A 21,169-nucleotide genomic window follows, 5' to 3' on the forward strand; every position below is an offset into this window, starting at 1 on the left:
AAGTTCCCCCAAATTGGATGGTGTATGAAAGGGAATGAACAGTTTATTCCTCTTAAGTATGTTGCAAAATCACCTTTCATAAGGTACACACAGGTGTCCGTGCTCCCAGTCATATACACTATTACTAGTTTCATAACACAAAGTATTTGAGACACTTCATTCCATTAATATCTTCAAGATAACAACTAACATAACATATCCGTGGGTCAGGAAGGGCCTAAAAAGTTTAGTTGTGTTAATTCACTTCATTTTCAAAACAATCCTATAAGGGAAGGGGAAACTTGCTATGATTCATGTTTTTACAGATAGAGAAACTAAGATACCAAGAGCTTAGTAAGTAAACTGCTAGGAAATGGAAGAACTGGTTTTTGAACCACAGAAATCTGAATCCAGACCCTGCCTGGTCAACCAGTAGGCCATATTACCTTGTGATTGCTTTTGATTGACATTCACTCAAGTGTTGTTAAAAATGTGTATATATTTGTGCTAGAATTTCACCATGTCTTTTGTTGTAAGGTTATTTTTTAATGGTCATGCCCCCAGAGAGAGGTAAGAGTGGGGTATTTCGTATAGATTTGGACACTTCAAATGGTCTGAATGGGAGATTTCTCACAGTTCATCCCCCCTTTTTTTTAACTCCTTGCCAATATGTAAGTGCAAAGAAACTAAGAATTGCATTGCTATAAAAATAAGTACAGTTGTTTCATCCATCGAGGATACCTCAGGCCTTTTTTAGACTCTGATGGCTTTATGATCTATTTCAACCTGCCAGCTACAATAGAAACATACCTTCTTGGTTTGCTTGAACAACTGAAATGTGGGTACTGCTTTGATGTGGTAAGTTTGGGCCAACTCCTAGAAAAGAAAAGAAATGGAATGAAGTCATCATTTTCATATCCTCTTTTTGGACCAAGAATGGTACTTGGTGACATCTCAGGAGGCATGTCTGAGAGCCCGGGGATTGCTGATACTTTACACATTCTCTTGCCAAGAACTTTCCTAACATATCCTCAAAGCCTCCAGGAATCTTAAAACATAAAGTGACTGTTTCCAGCATTCCTGAGCTTTCTCACTGATGGGCTCTAGGAGCCAAAGCAGAAGGACTGAGGAACGAAATGAGCTCTATTTAAAAGAGCTTGTGAAAGACTGCAGAAGGCCCCAGCAGAGCCCAATATGGAAAGAGTATATTGCAAAGAAGTAAGAATGAGTAAAGGTCTCTTTACAACTCACACTTAGACATGGAGTGGTATATCATGCATTTTAAGGCTTATGTGTTTCTTTCTTATATGCCTTACACCTTTTCACTGCCCATTTCTGTAAAAGATTTTGTAGCCATGAGATAAGAAAATATATCAGAATCCCAACTGTTCTAATCCATTACAATCTGATTTCAAGTATCACTTTTTTGTTTATCTTGTTTAAGAGTCAAGCGAAAGTTAGCCACCCACAGTTCAGTTCAGCCGCTCAGTTGCCCTTTGTGACCCCACGGACTGCAGCACACCAGGTCTCCCTGTCCACTGTCAACTCCCGGAGTTTATTCAAACTCATGTCCATTGAGTTGGTGATGCCATCCAACCATCGCATCCTCTGTCATCCCCTTCTCCTCCTGCCTTCAATCTTTCCCAGCATCAGGGTCTTTTCAAATGAGTCAGTTCTTCACATCGGGTAGCCAAAGTATTGGAGTTTCAGCTTCAGCATCAGTCCTTCCAATGAATATTCAGGACTGATCTCCTTTAGGATGGACTGGTTGGATCTCCTTGCAGTCCAAGGGACTCTCAAGAGTCTTCTCCAACACCACAGTTCAAAAGCATCAATTCTTTGGCACTCAGCTTTCTTTATAGTCCAACTCTCACATCTATACATGACTACTGGAAAAACCATAGCCTTGAGTAGATGGACCTTTGTTAGCAAAGTAACATCTCTGCTTTTTAATATGCTGTCTAGGTTGGTCATAACTTTTCTTCCAAGGAACAAGCGTCTTTTAATTTCATGGCTGCCCACAGGATCAAAACAAATCTTTCCCCTACTGCCCACCCCTACTCCCAACACACACTAAATTATAATTTTCATGACCACAGTAATGACAACAATGAATACATTATTAGAAAAGAAAACTGCATTTTGTCTCACCTTGAGAAACAAAGAGCTATAAAAATCAAAAAGTGAACAGGAACTAATGCTGCTGAGGATATGGAGAAATAAGAAACCTCTTACATTGTTGGTGGGAATGTAAAGTCGTACAGTACTTTGTATGATAATTTATAAATTCCTCAATAAGTTAAATATAGAGTTATCATATGACCCAATAATCCCACTCCTAGATATATAGCCAAGAGAAATGAAAATATATGCTTAAATGTTTATGCCAGTATTAGTCATAATACCCAAAAGTTGCAAACAAACCAAATGTCCATAAAAGAATGAATGGATAAAAAAGAGGTAGTAAATTATTCAGCAATAAAAGGGAATGGAAGACTGATACATGCTACATCATGGATGAATCTTGCAAACTTATGTTAAGTGAGAGAAGCCAGTCACAAAAGACCACATTTTCTATAATTCCATTTATAAGAAATGGCCAGAATAAGCAAGTCTACAGACAAGGTAGACTAGCAGTTACCTAGGGCTGAGGTGCTGGATACAGGGAACTAGGGGGTGACTACTAACGAGGGCATATTTCTTTTTGGAGTTGTAAATACCTTCTAAAGTTGATTGTACTGATAGCTGCACAAGTCTTTGAATATCTGACAGATAATAATCCTAGCGGTTTATTCTGAATGCACGGCACACAATTCAGCGTAAAGGACAATTAAACACTGTCACACTTTGAGGGAAATAGAAAAATGGAACTTTTATTACATTCTGGGTATAATGCCATAATGTTTTTTCATATTCTGTTAAATATTATTACTTTGTTTTACATATAGAGAAACTGACATTTATAGAAGTTAACAGATAAGTGGTCACAAAACTGTTAAGGGCAGAAAGGGTAAATAATAGATTGTTTAATTATAAAGCTTAAATTCAATCCAATGTATGCACAGGCCACTTATTACTGCTATTTTTCTTCATTTTAAAATAACAAATACTAGGAAGAATAAGTTTTTAGACACATTGTATGTATTAATAACCACATGTTGATTGAAAACATGAGGCTGATTATTTGGCGGTGGGGGTGGGGCTGGGATGAGGAAGAAAGACTCTAGAGAAAAAAGGGAAAGGTTTCCTGGAATTCCCTGTGATGCTTAAAAAAGTCCACACACACACACAAACAGAACTCCACAAAAAGCATAAGCTATAGAAAGGGGAAAGCAAGGTACGTAAAAATGTCTGTAACGCACAGAATTGGATTTTAGAAATTTATTAATAATCTATTACAGGGGTGAAATTAAAAGATGCTTCGTCCTTGGAATGAAAGCTATGACAAACCTAGACAGCATATTAAAAAGAGAAGCATCACTTTACTGACAAAGGCCTGGGCCTCCCGGGTAGCTCAGCTTGTAAAGAATCCTCCTGCAATGCAGGAGACCCTGGTTCGATTCCTGGGTCAGGAACTTTCCCCTAGAGAACTGATAGGCTACCCACTCCAGTATTCTTGGGCTTCCCTGGTGGATCAGATGGTAGAGAATCTGCCTGTAGTGTGGGAGATGTGGGTTCAATCCCTGGCTTGGAAAGATTGCCTGGAGGAGGGCATGGCAACGCACTCCAGCATTCTTGCCTAGAGAATCTCTATGGACAGAGGAGCCTAGTAGGCTACAGTCTGTGGAGCCGCAAAGAGTCAGACATGACTGAGCAACTAGCCACACATGGTTATTCCAATCGTCATATACAGATGTGAGAGCTGGACCATAAAGAAGGCTAAACGCTGAAGAATGGACACTTTCAAACTGTGGTGCTGGAGAAGACTCTTGAGAGTCTCTTGCATAGCAGGGAGATCAAACTAGTCAATCCTAAAAGAAGTCAACCCTTTTAGTATTCATCGGAAAGGCTGATGCTGAAGCTTGAATACTTTGGCCACCTAATGCAAAGAGCGGATTCAGTGGAAAATACCCTGATGCTCAGAAAGATTGAAGGCAAAAGGAGAAGAGGGCAGCAGAGCATGAGATGGTTAGATAGCATCACCAACTCAATGGACATGAATTTGAGCAAACTCCAGGAGATAGTGAAGGATAGAGGAGCCTGGTGTGCTGCAGTCCATGGGGTCACAAAGAGTCAGACACAGCTTAGCAACTGAAGAACAACAACAGGGGTGAAAATCATTTTTCACTTTGAGCCCAACCCTAACCAACTGGTATTGTCTGTCTAGAGCAACTCTGTTGGGTAGGACTGTGGGGCAGAGTCAAGAGAAATTGATGAAAAACACTGGACTGATCAGTGAATTCTACCATAGTGTGGGAGAAGGGCACACAGCAGGAGAGCCACATATTTATTGTCTTTTAAAGAATACAAAACATACAAGAACCTTATGAAGGCATTTACTGCTTCATTACACTTTAAACTGCTTGTATAATCACTGAGACAGCATTTCAACATCACACTGGATTTTACGAATCTACAAGGAGGGATTTAAGATTCTTACCCGAGCATTGTCCACATCCACATTAGCAAACATGACGCTTCGGTATTGCACAGACATTGCCTTCAAAAGAATAAAAATTTCCCATTAGCTTAATGTTAAGATTAAATCACACACTAGCAGTGTCTTTTAGCAAGAGCAAGAACCAAATAAAAGAGCTGAGAAAAGAGAGCTAAGCATCATCCTGGCACTACTGCCTAGAATCTTAAGGACAGAAGTCAAGGGCTGGGTGTTGCCAAAGTCAAGCAAAGATCAATGGCAGAACCAGAGTCTAAAGTCTGTGTTATGTATCAAAACTAGATTTCCCAGAATACTCTGCCAGTTGTCTTCCTGTTAGGTTCTGCCAATGGGAAGCATTTGCAGGAAAATGGAAAATGGGAATAGGGAAAAACAACTCTTCTCTGCTTCTGTTCCAGACGTTCTGGAAGCATCTTTGACAGTGGTGGAGATAATGGTGGTGGTATAATGGGCGTACGGTAATGGATGCAGAAGCAGCCTGTAAATGTCAGCTCCTGGGATATTCTTTTTTTCCAGACAGCTGTGCTTATTCTGTAAAGGTACTTAATGGGATATTGATTTGTTTGCATTACATCCTATCTCAAGCATTCCCATCGAGCTGTTTCAAATGAAACCTCTCTTCCACGGTGGTGTGAGGTCTCCGGAGCATGACCAAGTGGAGGTAACAGCAGACAGAGCTGTCACTGGGGGCTGCACCCACGGACAGGCAGGAAGCAGCATGACATGAACTGATTAGGTGGACGGTAGGTGCAGAGCTCTGTTGAAGGGATTCTCTCCAGTTGTATGTCCATAGAATGTGCCCTAAGTGGGAGTTCTTTCTTCAGTGGTTCATCAAGATGGGGAAATTAGGGGGAAATTCTTGGATGATAAACATGAAGGCCTTTGGTATTTTACAGTACTTTTCAGATTAAAAAATAGATGCTGATTTTGATTGGCAGCATCTCCATGCCTGGCAGGAAGATGGTGATGCCCAGGAACTCTGGGGAAACTGACTTGTGCTTTTCAAGTTTAAGATATGTGGATGTTCCCTGGTAGCAGTCAGGTAGGGAAATGGATTGGACAGATATGGACATCTGATTCCAGAGTCAGGTTCTATTGATGAAGTTTTCAGAGTTTCCCAAGTCTGACAGGAAATGGATAGGGTTGTCATTTTTGTACTGAGTAGTAGCCAGAAGACCTGGTACAGATGTGGGTTTCTTGCTAGACTGACTGGTGTCCCTTATGAACACTTCCTTCCCTCTCTATGCCATACCATCCACAACAGACCATCCTCTGACCTCAACAAAAACTCCTCCTTCTGCTCTATTCTTCCTCCCTTACAATCTGTTACATCTAGTCACCTATTCTGTTGATCTTCACTCTAAACTGTCTCCTGAATTTGATCTTTCCTTTTTCTCCCCAAACCACCACCCTAGTTCTGATAAATCCATCACTGACATTGTTGTTAAACTTGGATTACCTGCCTCAGCCTTTCTAGCCCATTCTTATACAAACTGCCAAAAGTATTTCCCCCAAATTCACAGCTGATCATTGCAAAACCCTTAACATTCTTTATGACTCTGCTGCTGCTGCTAAATCGCTTCAGTGGTGTCCGACTCTGTGCGACCCCATAGACGACAGCCCACCAGGCTCTGCCGTCCCTGAGATTCTCCAGGCAAGAATACTGGAGTGGGTTGCCATTTCCTTCTCCAATGCATGAAAGTGGAAAGTGAAAGTGCAGTCGCTCAGTCGTGTCTGACTCTTTTCGACCCCATGTGCTGCAGCCTGCCAGGCTCCTCCGTCCGTGGGATTTGCCAGGCGAGAGTACTGGAGTGGTGCGCCATTGGCTTCTTCGTTATGACTCTACAGCAGCTCATTAAGCTATAACACAAGGGTCTTTCCCCTCTGGGCTCAGCTTTCTTTCAAGGCTCATGGGTTGCCACTTCCACTGTATAAACTGAAAACGAGCCTCACAGAGTACATGCCTTCTCATGATCAAACCATACAATTTCTCAACAAATTTATAATCTCCCTTTTCTCAAAAATGCTCTGTTTGGGGATCTATGCCTGGTGATTCTCTTAGCCCAGAGTCAGCAATCTTTACCCTATACACCAAATCCAGGACTCCATATGGTCTCATGAACAAAATTTTAGTGGAACACGTTTGCCCATTCATTTGCATATTGCCATTGCCTGCTTTTGTGCTACAACACCAAAGCTGAGTATATATACTATAGACCATACAGCCCATAAACCTGAAAATATTGACTGTCTTTAACCTCTACAGACAAGGTTGCTGGCCCTTGCTTTCAGTCCTCAAGGCCCAGATCAAATGGGTCCATGGAATTCACTTAAGACTTAAAAGCTTTAAATCACTTCTTAAAAACCACTTTCAGTTATGATTTACTTTTTCTTATTACCAGACATCCTTTAGTAGAGACTGTGGGTGGTCAACTTTCAGTTTTTGTGTATTTGAAAATATCTTGGATTCTTCCCCACCTAGAGTAACGGTGTTGTCAGCTCACTTCCATTCCACCTTCCTGCAGAGCCTGGAAAAGGGAAAAGGGAAAGATTCCTCGGATTCCCTTGCAGCTAGAGTTCTGGATGCAAACTGGTTTCACCAATGAGACTCATGCAGGTAAGACTGGGAAGGCAGAAGTGAGACGGAGCTACTTTCTTTTTGTCTTTGGATGTTCCTGCTGGAGAGCAAGATCATGCTACCTCCATGCTGCTGGATCTAAAGGATCCAGTGCCCCAGCACCAGCTTCCAGATTCTGGTTCTGACTCCCCAACTGCTATTGTTGTTGTTTTCTCCCAGTAGTGGCCTCTCATCTCCTCTCATATCTCATTATGGCAAAGTTAGGATCCCCTCAAATGGGTCTGTGGTGCACTTGAGTCATTCTTGGGGTTTCAGTCTGGAGCCCATTCATCCAGCCTTATAATGATTTTATGAGCATTTAATTCCTTGTATTAAAGTTTTTTTCTATCTAATTTGGTTCCTGTTTCCAGTTTTTGAGCTCTGACTGATACAGTACCCTAGAGTAATAAAAGCCTTTTCTCCAAATCCATTAGGTACTATGGGTTTTAAAAAAATGACACAGAATACATAAATACATTCTCTTGTAAAAGTTCAAACATCACAAGAAAAATAAAGCAAAATATGAAATTTCCCTATTCTCAACCCTACTCCAATTTTCACTCCCTTTCACAGAAAAAAAACCGTTTGCTATGCATCTTCTGCTCCTCTTTGTCTACATACATACTGATATATACACACACAGATACAGTCTGCATGCTTAGTCGCTCATTCGTGACCCCATGGACTGTAGCCCTCCAGGCTCCTCTGTCCATGGGATTCTCCACGCAAGAATACTGGAGTGGTTTGCTGTGCTCTTCTCCAGGGGATCTTCCCAACCTAGGGATTGAACCCAGGTCTTCCATATTGCAGGCAAATTCTTTACTGTCTGAGCGACCAGGGAGCCCTGGTGTGTATATATATATATGGATATTTATCTCTGCTTTACATAAATGGTACTATATCCATAAATTTTCCTATATTGTTCTCTTTTTACTTAATTCTATGTTGTCTTGGAGAGAATTTCATCATTATGTATGGGTCTACTTGACTCTTTTTATCATCTGAATAGTATTTCAGAGTGTGGATACACCCAAATTAAAAAAAACTAAACTAAACTAAACTGTGTGTACATTAGTCTGGATTCCAACAGAAAACAGCACATTCAAGTTAGGATAATTTAGGGAAGTTTATCACTAAAGGGCTAACTATAAATAACTGTAAAGTTAAGGATGGGTGTGGAGGAGCTGTGAGAGCCTGGACACAACCCCAGCCATTCTCAGGGCCTAAAGGTATGAAGGGAAGAAGGGGTTACTAAGCCTGAGCCTAAAATGCCTGTTGGGAAATAAAATCTGATCAGCTTTGACTTTGTGGCAGGTGAGGATATTTATACTCCTAAAGCTAAACATTGGAGACCCTTAAGTTTTAAGTGTCTGAATAGAGAGGCCTGCCAGATATTAAAATATGTGCTGTAGATATTCCAATAATTTCAGGCACAAAATAGATGTTGATATGTGAACTGTGAACTTCCAGATGTTCAAGATGGATTTAGAAAAGGCAGAGGAACCAGAGATCAAACTGCCAACATCTGCTGGATCATGGAAAAAGCAAGAGAGTTCCAGCAAAACATCTATTTCTGTTTTATTGACTATGCCAAAGCCTTTGACTGTGTGGATCACAATAAACTGTGGACAATTCTGAAAGAGATGGGAATACCAGACCACCTGACCTGCCTGCTGAGAAACCTGTACGCAGGTCAAGAAGCAACAGTTAGAACTGGACACGGAACAACAGACTGGTTCCAAATTGGGAAAGGAGTACATCAAGGCTGTACATTGTCACTCTGCTTATTTAACTTATATATATCATGTGAAATACTGGGCTGGATGAAGCACAAGCTGGAATCAAGATTGCCCAGAGAAGTATCAATAACCTCAGATATACAGATGATACCACCCTTATGGCAGAAAGCGAAGAACTAAAGAGCCAGAAAGAGGAGAGTGAAAAAGTTGGCTTAAAACTCAACATTCAGAAAACTAAGATCATGGCAGTTGGTCCCATCACTTCATGGCAAACAGAAGGGGAAACAATGGAAACAGTGGCTGACTTTATTTTCTTGGGCTCCAAAATCACTGCAGATGGTGACTGCAGCCATGAAATTAAAAGACACTTGTTACCTGGAAAAAAAGCTATGACCAACCTAGACAGCATAGTAAAAAGCAGAGACATTACTTTGTCAACAAAGGTCCATCTAGTCAAGGCTATGGTTTTTCCAGTAGTCATGTATGGATGTGAGAGTTGGAGTATAAAGAAAGCTGAGCGCCAAAGAACTGATTCAGCTTTTTTTTTTTTTTCATTAATTAATTTTGGCTGCTCTGGGTCTTTGTTGCTACGTGCAGGCTTTTGAACTGTGGTGTTGGAGAAGACTCTTGAGAGTCCCTTGGATTGCAAGAAGATCTAACCAGCCAATCCTAAAGGAAATCAATTCTGAATATTCATTGGAAGGACTGATGTTGAAGCGGAAACTCCAATACTTCAGCCACCTGATGTGAAGAACTGATTCACTGGAAAAGACCCTGATGCTGGAAAGATTGAAGGTGGAGGGAGAAGGGGATGACGGAGGATGAGGTGGTAGGATGGCATCACTGACTCAATAGACATGAGTTTGAGTAAGCTCCAGGATTTGGTGATGGACAGGGAAACCTGGCGTGCTCCAGTCCATGGGGTCACAAAGAGTTGGACATGACTGAACTGAACTGATGTCATGTAGCGAATTTCGTTATCTGAATATGTTTCTTTTAAATATCAAAGTTTATGACTGGTTAGAATGAATTCAAGTAGATTTAAGAGTTTAAGTCAAAAAATTGAAATGTTAGAAACCCTGCTGAGAAATAATATATTTTCGGTTGTGTAGAGAAATCTGAACTTTATAACTGAAGTAGGAAATTGCACAAAATGGACCATAAATGTGAAACTTCTGTGCAGAAGGAGAAATGAAAAGAAAATGTCCTGAGTTTCTTTCTGCAGCATGTTGTACACTCCCCCCACCAAATGGTGTAAACACTTAAATGGGGTAACAGAAAAATTAACTAGATGAAACACTGTATGGACATGGAAAGTATAATCTGGAGAGTTGATAAAAATATAAACCAATGTGTAGATGGAAAAAGACCTGAATATAAACATATGATTACAATTAAGTGGAATATTTTACAAAGAAATTTTATAAAGGAGCTCAGATATGAAAGGAATAAGTAAGACATAGGATTTCTTCTGATAATGGGGTTGAAAGATTGGGGGTAGTTTACTCTTTTTTATTATAGTTTAAAAAATACCATGTTCATCTGTAATCTATTCCAATATTTGGAAGTTCTGAACTCTAGAACTTTGGTAAAATGTCATTATTATGAATAATCCATTCCTTTATACAACTGTACTCTTTCGCACATTTTGATGATCCTTGTAGAATTATCCACAAATAAACAGTATTGATCTGGTGTGTGTACTAATGATCTAATTAGATCTCACTAAATTATCTTCAGGTTAAGCAGGACACTTCCAAAAAAAACTATGATTCCATGCAGAAGATTTTAAGTGTAATCAGGTCCCATTTGTTTATTTTTGTTTTTATTTTCATTACTTTAGAAGATGGATCTAAAAAGATATTGTTGCAATTTATGTCAAAGAGTGTTCTGCCTATATTTTCCTTTATGGTATTTGGTTTTACATTTAGATCTTTAATCCATTTAGATTATTATTTTAATACCATTTTTATATGGTGCTAGTGAATGCTATAATTTCATTCTTTTACATCTAGCTGTCCAGTTTTCTGAGCACCACTTACTGAAGAGACTGTACAGTCTCTTCTCCATTTATAGTCTTGCCTCTTGATAAACTGATCTTCATAAATTGATCATAGGTATGTGGGTTTATTTTTGGCTTTCTATCCTGTCCCATTGATCTACATGTTTGCTTTTGTGCCAGTACCATGCTGTTTTGATTACTGTAGCTTTGTAGTATAGTCTGAAGTCAGGAAGCCTGATTCTTCCAACTCCAATTTTCTTTCTCAAGATTGCTATTTGCTTTGTTTCCATGCAAATTAAAAAAATTTTTTTCTAGCTCTGTGAAGAAAGCCATTGGCAATTTGATGAGGACTGCATTGAGTCTGTAGATTGCCTTGGGTAGTACAATTATTTTAAAACAAACTTATGCTTACTAACAAAGAAAGGAGGGGGAGGGATAAATTAGGAAGTTTGTGTTGGGATTATTTATTGGGATTAACACATACACACTGATATACATAAAACAAATAACCAACAAGGACCAGGGAACTATAGTCAATATTTTATAATAACTTATAAGAAAAAAGAATATGAAAAAAATATCTCTGTCTCTATACCCCTATCTATCCATCTAAGTGAATCACTGTGCCGTATGCTTGAAACTAACACAACACTGTAAATCAACTATCCATCAATAACATTTTAAAGATTAAAATAACAATAGTAATAAGGAAGTGGGCACTAAGTGGGGGAAAAACTATCACCCCATAATGGCTCGTAACTGCCAAACTTTTAAGATTTATTGGGAAAAGTATTCGAGGACTTTAAATTCCTTCTAAAAAACTGTGAAATAGACGCTGATGATACTTACATGAAAAACAGGATAAATCCTTTTGCAAGGCCCACACCATTTTGCTGAGAATTCAATTACCACGAGTTTGTTTCCAGCAGCTTTCAAAAATGCTTTTAATTCATCCTGAGACCAGAACATAAATGAGGAAATGTGTACAGTCACTGAATCTCATATAGTCATGCAAGGCACAAAATGACAGCATAGTTATGGTGCCCACCCCATTGTTCTCCAGGGAACCCAATCTTTCCTAAATGTCCCTGAGGGCATATATATATTTATCTTCCTAAGTATACATGCTGCTGCTACTGCTGCTAAGTCGCTTCAGTCGAGTCTGACTCTGTGCGAACCCATAGACGGCAGCCCACCAGGCTTCTCCGTCCCTGGGATTCTCCAGGCAAGAACACTGGAGTGGGTTGCCATTTCCTTCTCCAATGCATGAAAGTGAAAAGTGAGTGAAGTCGCTCAGTCGTGTCCGACTCTTCGCGACCCCATGGACTGCAGCCCACCAGGCTCCTCTGTCCATGGGATTTTCTAGCCAAAAGTACTGGAGTGGGGTGCCAAAAACTTTCAGTTCAGTTCAGTTCAGTCACTCAGTCGTGTCCAACTCTTTGCAACCCCACAAAAACTTTAGGATTCTATTTACCAGATGGATTGGTAATGATGGTTGATAATGGCTGGATACCTCTGGCAAGAGACTGAGACTGGTCAATGAGAGATGAGGGGTAGAGGGTGAGGATGAATGGGTGTTCAAGGTGGATATCTACATATAATTTTTTAAAACAAGGACCTAAATATGCATTAACAGAGAAATCTAAATAGAAGCTAATTCAGCACCTTTAATCATTTTTTGTTTTTTTTTTTTTTGGGGGGGGAGGCTGATCATTATTAAAGCTATAGTTAAAACCATACATTTAAGGATAAGACATGCTTCTTGCTGAATGTCTTAAGTGAATTTTCTATCAGCTATCTGTATCATCTAAATAAAGTAAGACTTCCCTTCTGGGACCTCATGTCATGGTATCTATGCTTGACTGCTTTGTGAACAATGTCCTACAGTACTTATTTCATTCACGACTTTCCAACAAGTCCCCCACAGAGCCCAGTCCTGATTCACTTCAGTGCCTTCATGGCCCCTAAGTGGCACATGGTAAGTACTCAGGGAGCATTTAGTTGACTAGATGAATAATCTGCTAGTACACAGTGTTCTGTTAAGGATTTATTTTTCCTTTTCTCACTGGAATTGCAATAATAGTACCTAATTTACTCTGTGGCTGGTATTCTCTTCCTTAATCTTTACAACCACCCTATGCAGTATTATCATTATTATCCCCATTTCACAGATGAATAAAATAACATTTTTAAACTTTCTCAAGGTCAACCAGCTGGTGAGTGTCATAGTTGGGGTTACTAACCTTACTAGTTTGACTCCAAGGTCCATTTCCTTAACCACTATAGAAAATTGCCTCCTGAGTTCTTTATGGTAATGGAGCTTACTCTCTCTCTCTCTCTCTAGCCCAAATGCCATCATTCACTCATCCCTGGACCACTAATTAAGATGGAGGGGTGGGATCAGTAATTGAGTTACGTCAATTGGGGCCTATCACTGGAAATAGGGATGGGATTTATTCCATACAGATGGAATACACTCTATAACAGGGGAGTCCTGACAATTACACTGTCATTTGACTTCCTTTCAGGAGGTGAAACTGATAACTCAAAGAAGACACATTCTTCCTTTAATAATATGCCTCCAAGAGAGGAGTGATTAACTTTTCAGAGAGCCACGCCACCTCCACTTCTCACTTGCTTCTGAAGTTGTAAGTTAGAGGTCATCTTCAGAAACCCCCAACTCTTCACTTCCCAGTAGTTATTAGGGTATAAACTGACCTAGTTGGTCCCATGAACTTGACTTGGCTAAGTTCTCTGTAGGTAATACTCCATGGTACAGAGTGATCCCACATGTACCAGTTAAGGCCTACTCTGTGCCGGGTACTGGACACACTGCTAGGATGCAGCATGGACAAAAAGACAAAACATTCCACCCCCGCCCTTCATGAAGTCTGCATTTAGGGGAAAGTCAACGGTAACCATCTCTGGGGTCGCAAAGAATCAGACACGACGGAAGCGACTTAGCAGTAGCAGCAGCAGCAACGGTGAGATAAGTGAAATATATAGTAAATTTGTGATCACTGCTAATAAAGAAAAAAAGTGAAAGCATCTTAGTCGTGTCCAAGTCTTTGCGACCCCATGGACTATACAGTCCATGGAATTCTCCAGGCCAGAATACTGGAGTGGGTAGCCGTTCCCTTCTCCAGGGGATCTTTCCCAACCCAGGGATCAAACCCAGGTCTCCCAGATTGCAAGCGGATTCTTTACCAGCTGAGTTACCAGAGAAGCCCAAAGAAAAAAAAGGAGAAGAATAAAATAAAAAGGAAGGATGAGAGTTGGATTACAATTTCAGTCTGGGTGGCCAAGGACCACCTCGATGTAATATTTGAATAAAGGCATAAAGGAAACAATAGGTCCTCAGAATAGGTACCTAAGAAGGAGATGGAGAGGGCTTCTCTGTGAGATTCCCAGGAAACCAAAAAAAAAAAAAAAGAAAAGAATGAGTAAAATCATTAGCAAGTGTATGCTATATTTAAAACATTTTCTTAAGCCAAAGTTACTTGGCCATACCTTCTTTCAATCTGGTTGGTCTCATATTTGTGATCTTAAACACAAGCGTGTTTGGGAAAGCGTCAAAAGTCTAAGTCTGAAGGTGCTAGTGGAGGGAAGACCCAGGCCCTACGCCTCCCCCTTCCCTCCAGCTCCTGGTCCCCTGAAATGAGTGGGTATCAGAATGTCTGGATGCTAATGCCTGCTTCACCTCTCTACTCTTTTAAAGGCAATTTTCTTCTTTATAAATAATTATCCCTGGCCTTTACATGTATTGAGGTCCGTTACAGCGGTACCACTGGACAATGGATGGCAAGTGGCTTTATGAAATACCACCTCAACAATTACTAATGCCCCCTGTCTAGGGGTTCTCTTTCCTAGGATAAGAGAAAAATGTGGACTATTTTACTTCCAGAAAAATTTCCAGGTACAATCAAAGTAAAATTGGTAGGATCAGATATAGGATGAGATATGTTACAAGCTGGTCTGGATCTAGCTAGAGTAAAAGCAAGAAATGAGAAGCAGGAAGGGATAAAACTCTTTTTGACCAACTTTGCTCTTGGCTCTTCTCCACAGAATGCCATCCCTCAAGAAACAGCATGAAGAAAAAGCATTAAAAAAACAAACTCTTCTTGCCTCGGAGCAACAAAGATGTACCGCGTGGAGGAAATATTACTTAGAGCTAATCAAATCTGCTCTCAAGACGGTCTCTTTTGAAATACTTCTTGAAGCCAAATGAATACTTGCCATGTCTCTAATATTCTGCACCATGATTTACACCTGGGAATTGCTGACAAAGCTCTCCTGTTGGTTCAGTTGGCAGACTGTAGCTGTCTCTTACCAATTATAGCATCCTGGCCAGAGTATAAGGGTACCTTCTCTATGACATCACTGAACATGACATCTTAGAACCTAGAACTTTGGAAGACATGGAGCTAATTTCATTTGTATGCCATGACTACTTGGTCAGTATGTGGTCAGTGAGAATCTGACAACTGCTGGCCTTGTGTGCAGAATCAATAATGTGTCTGTCTCTTTTTAATCTCCTACTACCTATTTCTATGCGCCTCCTTCCCTCCCCCAGTCCTGGCAACCACCAAATGAGAAATAAGCAAGGTATTCATGTATTAAATAGATGAAAGTTATTTTCATTTAGGATTCTGAAGGAATTATTTTGCAGTTGAGAAAGATACTAAAGCCTTAATTCTAAAATAATGCTTCTTGTAAATTGGGTCTTTTGAGTCCCAGATTCCCTAAACTTTGTTACTTTGCCTTAATTATTTAGGAGGTAGTGAAATTTCACTCTTATGGACTGACTGCACCAGGGGTTGGCATACTTTTCCTGTCAAGAACCAGATAATATTGGGGGCTTTATGGACAACATGCAGTTGTTGGTTCATATTCTTTGTTTTCACAATCTTTTAAAATGTAATTTTTCTTCTTCTTCTTATTTTTTTTAATATAAACTTATTTATTTTAATTGGAGGCTAATTACTTTACAATATTGTATTGGTTTGGCCATACATCAACATGAATCCGCCACGGGTATACATGTGTTCCCCATCCTGAACCCCTCTCCCACCTCCCTCCCTGTACCATCCCTCTGGGTCATCCCAGTGCACCAGCCCCAAGCATCCTGTATCATGCATCGAACCTGGACTGGCGATTCGTTTCATATATAATATGATACATTTTAACTGCTGGGCTTTATAAAAACAGCAGCAACTCCTTAAACCTTCTTCAGAGCAACAGCAACCACCACTGCTAGCTGAAATCCCAGCAAAATTATTCTTTCTAGCTTTTCCATTCCTCCATTCAGGCCTCTCAGGAATGAATTATCCGCCTTTCTTCTGTGTGTGTGTGCTAGATGGTAAACTATGAATATTTCTTGTATAGCTTCAGCCAAATTGTTTTTTGTAGCAGATATTTGTCAGTTGCTTTCTAGTACCCATTTCTTCCTCTTTCTACCAAAAATACCCTGATCTTCTGTGGGCAAATTTATCCCTCCCCCATTTTATTGCAGCTATGCAGTTTATATGGGATTACTCTAACCCTAAATCCAGGGTTCAACCCTGATGATTTTTTATTTTTTGGCCACACCACGTGGCTGGGAGATCTTAGTTCCCTGGCCATGGATCAAACTCATGCCCCTGCAATGGAAGCATGGATCTCTAACCACTGGGAAACCAGGGAACTCCCTTGACCTAATGATCTTAATCCAACCAACAATCCTATATTTAGACCAAGGGTTACCCAAGAGAAGATAAGAAAACAAGAGAAAGCAATTCCTAGCGGTTGTGACAGTTACTGAAATTTCCTCTTTATCCAGATATAAACAAGATGCTGATTGGCAGCTACCATAAAACATGCAGGAACCCAGTCTTTGTGTAATACCAATGTTTCAGATCTTCCCTGTAGCTCAGATGGTAAAGAATCTGCTTGCAATGTATGAGGCCTGGGTTTGATCCCTGGGTCGGGAAGACCCTCTGGAGAAGGGAATGGCTAGCCACTCCAGTATTCTGGCCTGGAGAATCCCATGGACAGAGGAGCCTGGTGGGCTATAGTCCATGCAGTCACAAAGAGTTGGACATGACTGAGTAACTAACACTACTACTACTATTTCAGAGAGCAGAGAGGAAACCTGGGTTTTTGGTTTCTCAGTCCCCAGGATGAAATACTGCCAGAAGTTCAATCAAAGCCTGGAATTTTTGTTTCCATAGACAGCAAATCCTTTTATAGTTTAAACTAAATTAAGTTGGAATTTCAAATAATTACGAAATCAGATTGATTATATTCTTTGCAGCCAAAGATGGAGAAGCTCTATACAGTCAGCAAAAACAAGACCAGGAACTGACTGTGGCTCAGACCATGAACTCCTTATTGCCAAATTCAGACTTAAATTGAAGAAAGTAGGGAAAACCACTAGACCATTCAGGTATGACCTAAATTAAATCCCTTATGATTATACAGTGGAAGTGAGAAATAGATTTAAGGGACTAGATCTGATAGATAGAGTGCCTGATGAACTATGGACAGAGGTTCGTGACATTGTACAGGAGACAGGGATCAAGACCATTCCCATAGAAAAGAAATGCAAAAAAGCAAAATGGCTGTCTGGGGAGGCCTTACAAATAGCTGTGAAAGAAGAGAAGCGAAAAGCAAAGGAGAAAAGGAAAGATATAAACATCTGAATGTACAGTTCCAAAGAATAGCAAAAAGAGATAAGAAAGCTTTCTTCAGCGATCAATGCAAAGAAATAGAGGAAAACAACAGAATGGGAAAGACTAGGGATCTCTTCAAGAAAATCAGAGATACCAAAGGAACATTTCATGCAAAGATGAGCTCAATAAAGGACAGAAATGGTATGGACCTAACAGAAGCAGAAGATGTTAATAAGAGATGGCAAGAATACACAGAAGAACTGTACAAAAAAGATCTTCACGACCCAGATAATCATGACGGTGTGATCACTGACATAGAGCCAGATATCCTGGAATGTGAAGTCAAGTGGGCCTTAGAAAGCATCACTACAAACAAAGCTAGTGGAGGTGATGGAATTCCAGTTGAGCTATTCCAAATCCTGAAAGATGATGCTGTGAAAGTGCTGCACTCAATATGCCAGCAAATTTGGAAAACTCAGCAGTGGCCACAGGACTGGAAAAGGTCAGTTTTCATTCCAATCCCAAAGAAAGGCAATGCCAAAGAATGCTCAAACTACCGCACAATTGCACTCATCTCACACGCTAGTAAAACAATGCTCAAAATTTTCCAAGCCAGGCTTCAGCAATATGTGAACCATGAACTTCCCGATGTTCAAGCTGGTTTTAGAAAAGGCAGAGGAACCAGAGATCAAATTGCCAACATCCGCTGGATCATGGAAAAAGCAAGAGAGTTCCAGAAAAACAAGCTTTGTTGACTATGCCAAAGCCTTTGACTGTGTGGATCACAATAAACTGTGGAAAATTCTGAAAGAGATGGGAATACCAGACCACCTGACCTGCCTCTTGAGAAACCTGTATGCAGGTCAGGAAGAAACAGTTAGAACTGGACATGGAACAACAGACTGGTTCCAAATAGGAAAAGGAGTTCGTCAAGGCTGTATATTGTCACCCTGCTTATTTAACTTATATGCAGAGTACATCATGAGAAATGCTGGACTGGAAGAAACACAAGCTGGAATCAAGATTGCCAGGAGAAATATCAATAACCTCAGATATGCAGATGACACCACCCTTATGGCAGAAAGTGAAGAGGAACACAAAAGCCTCTTGATGAAAGTGAAAGAGGAGAGTGAAAAAGTTGGCTTAAAGCTCAACATTCAGAAAACGAAGATCATGGCATCTGGTCCCATCACTTCATGGGAAATAGATGGGGAAACAGTGGAAACAGTGTCAGACTTTATTTTTCTGGGCTCCAAAATCACTGCAGCCATGAAGTTAAAAGATGCTTACTCCTTGGAAGGAAAGTTATGACCAACCTAGATAGCATTTTCAAAAGCAGAGACATTACTTTGCCAACAAAGGTTTGTCTAGTCAAGGCTATGGTTTTTCCTGTGGTCATGTATGGATGTGAGAGTTGGACTGTGAAGAAGGCTGAGCACCGAAGAATGATGCTTTTGAACCATGGTGTTAGAGAAGACTCTTGAGAGTCCCTTGGACTGCAAGGAGATCCAACCAGTCCATTCTGAAGGAGATCAGCCCTGGGATTTCTTTGGAAGGAATGATGCTAAAGCTGAAACTCCAGTACTTTGGCCACCTCATGAGAAGAGTTGACTCATTGGAAAAGACTCTGATGCTGGGAGGGATTGGGGGCAGGAGGAGAAGGGGCCAACAGAGGATGAGATGGCTGGATGGCATCACTGACTCGATGGACGTGAGTCTCAGTGAACTTTGGGAGTTGGTGATGGACAGGGAGGCCTGGCATGCTGCGATTCATGGGGTCGCAAAGAGTCGGACACGACTGAGCGACTGATCTGATCTGATCTGAACCACTCAGATACGGTATTATAGAAATTTCTCCATTTGGGTCAAACTGCAAGAACTGTGACTCAACATTGCCACTGCTGTTTAAAAAATCTCTCATTCAAGATATACAACAGTAGAGCAAAATCTAACTTTAGAACTGAGGAATCTAATTTCTGTCCTGCAATATGTCCAGACTCAAAATATTCATTGCCACTCTGAAATAACTATTTACCAACTGGCATTCCAGTCATCTAAGTTTCTTTCTGAGCTTCCCTAACTGCTTAATATTTATCAAGGGAGAAGGTGGAAGGAAAACAAGCTTTAGACTCAGACAAATGTTATTTTTCCACTTTGCAATACATGAGAGGCACCAGACTTGGATGAAACAACTTGGTTTCAAATCTGAGTGCTGCTACTTTGAGCTCTTGAGCAAATGATAGCTTATCTAAACTTCTATTTCTTTATCTGCAAAATAGTGAGTACCTCCTAGGGATATGATGATAATTAACAGATATAAAGAAGTATATTTAAAATGATTATTTCTTTATATCTTTTATAATTATATATGCTTTTATAATTATACAAGATAATTAACAGATATAAACAGATATGAAAAAGAGCTCCTAGCTCAAGTCAGCAAAGGCATGTATCACTCTGGCCTTCCAAGTTTCTACTTCAGAAAGGGTTTTCTTACCTCTTAGTGGACAAAAGGCAAACTGCAAGTCAGTATGCTCCCTTCTGAGCTGGCAGATCTCTGAAAAGGAGAAGCAACGTGGGTTGTAAATTAATGTCCACAAGCCCCTGATGGCCCACTGTTGGTCATATCATAGGGTTGACCAACATTTACAAACTGGAATACTTTAGGAATAAACAAAGCCTCTTACTCATCTTGCAAGGAGTCCTAAGATCTGGCAACCCTGGGCCTCGACTGTCAAACGAAGAGCAGTGGTTGCCCTACTAGAAGGAGCATGCTCTTTCCAGCTGGGTCCTGTCCTCATCATCTTCCATTGTTCCACGAACCCAAGGTGGAGTAGAAAGATGTCATTTTTGTTGAGGGGTGCAGCTATTTGTCTTCTACCATGACAATAGGTAGTTGAAGTATTTCTAATGTCCCTGTCCAGTATCTGCTGTATTCTTTTCGTTGTTGTTGTTCTGGGGGTGGTTTGCTTATTAATATTACTTGCCTGGCTTCTATTGGCATTTGAGTTTGAGCCTGCTGATTTTGATGCTTTTAGCATCACAGCCCAGAATTTTATTCATGGTTATCCACTGAAGATCCTGCCATTATCTCTCCTTCTTTTTTTCCTTTTTTATTCAAGAAGAAAAGATAGATATTGGTACATATTGAACATCTTCCAAGCCCCCTGTTGAGAAACGCTGTTTCAAAGTATGGACTCTGTTCTTGGCATCACTTTGTTATTTTACAAATACTCTCCTAGTTAAGGTGATTGTGTCCACTCTACAGATGAGATCATCAAGGTGCAGCAGCAAGCTTAGATAACTTATTTTAGCCAGAATTAATTTTGAATTCAAGTCTGGGTTACCTGTCAGACAGGGAGGAACATAAGGTCAGCTGACGAATCTGCAGGTCTCTTAGTGAGCTAGTTAGTACTGGATGAACTGAATGCAGTGAATTTCTTTTTTCCCCCACAACAATAAGGTATCTACCATCTCCACTATCCTTTTCCTTATGGAATTAGCTCTTCTTGAACTTCCTTCCACTGCACTTGGATAGGAGATGGCACAGATTTAACTCTTAGGCAC

General features: G+C 40.3%; 1 protein-coding gene across 1 annotated transcript; it reads right to left on the reverse strand.

Annotated features, from left to right (window-relative positions):
- Positions 1-732: 732 nt before the first annotated feature.
- Positions 733-11,902, reverse strand: LOC113897507 (thioredoxin domain-containing protein 8-like). Its single transcript, XM_027550237.1, has 3 exons — positions 11,802-11,902; positions 4,580-4,639; positions 733-855 (listed from the first exon to the last, which is right to left on the reverse strand). Exons 2-3 carry the CDS (start codon positions 4,634-4,636, stop codon positions 733-735), a joined length of 180 nt encoding a protein of 59 aa, XP_027406038.1. The 5' UTR covers positions 4,637-4,639; positions 11,802-11,902.
- Positions 11,903-21,169: the final 9,267 nt, after the last annotated feature.

Source organism: Bos indicus x Bos taurus, chromosome 8 (genome assembly GCF_003369695.1).
Source record: "Bos indicus x Bos taurus breed Angus x Brahman F1 hybrid chromosome 8, Bos_hybrid_MaternalHap_v2.0, whole genome shotgun sequence".
Lineage (NCBI taxonomy): Eukaryota > Metazoa > Chordata > Mammalia > Artiodactyla > Bovidae > Bos > Bos indicus x Bos taurus.

What these genes read in the sequence shown, in the direction of transcription:
- LOC113897507 (XM_027550237.1), bottom strand. Translation starts at nt 4,636, where the DNA reads ATGTCTGTGCAATACCGAAGCGTCATGTTTGCTAATGTGGATGTGGAC. An exon ending in TGGATGTGGACAATGCTCGG is followed by an intron (nt 856 to 4,579) that starts GTAAGAATCTTA and finishes TTTCTTTTCTAG; the next exon opens with GAGTTGGCCCAAACTTACCA.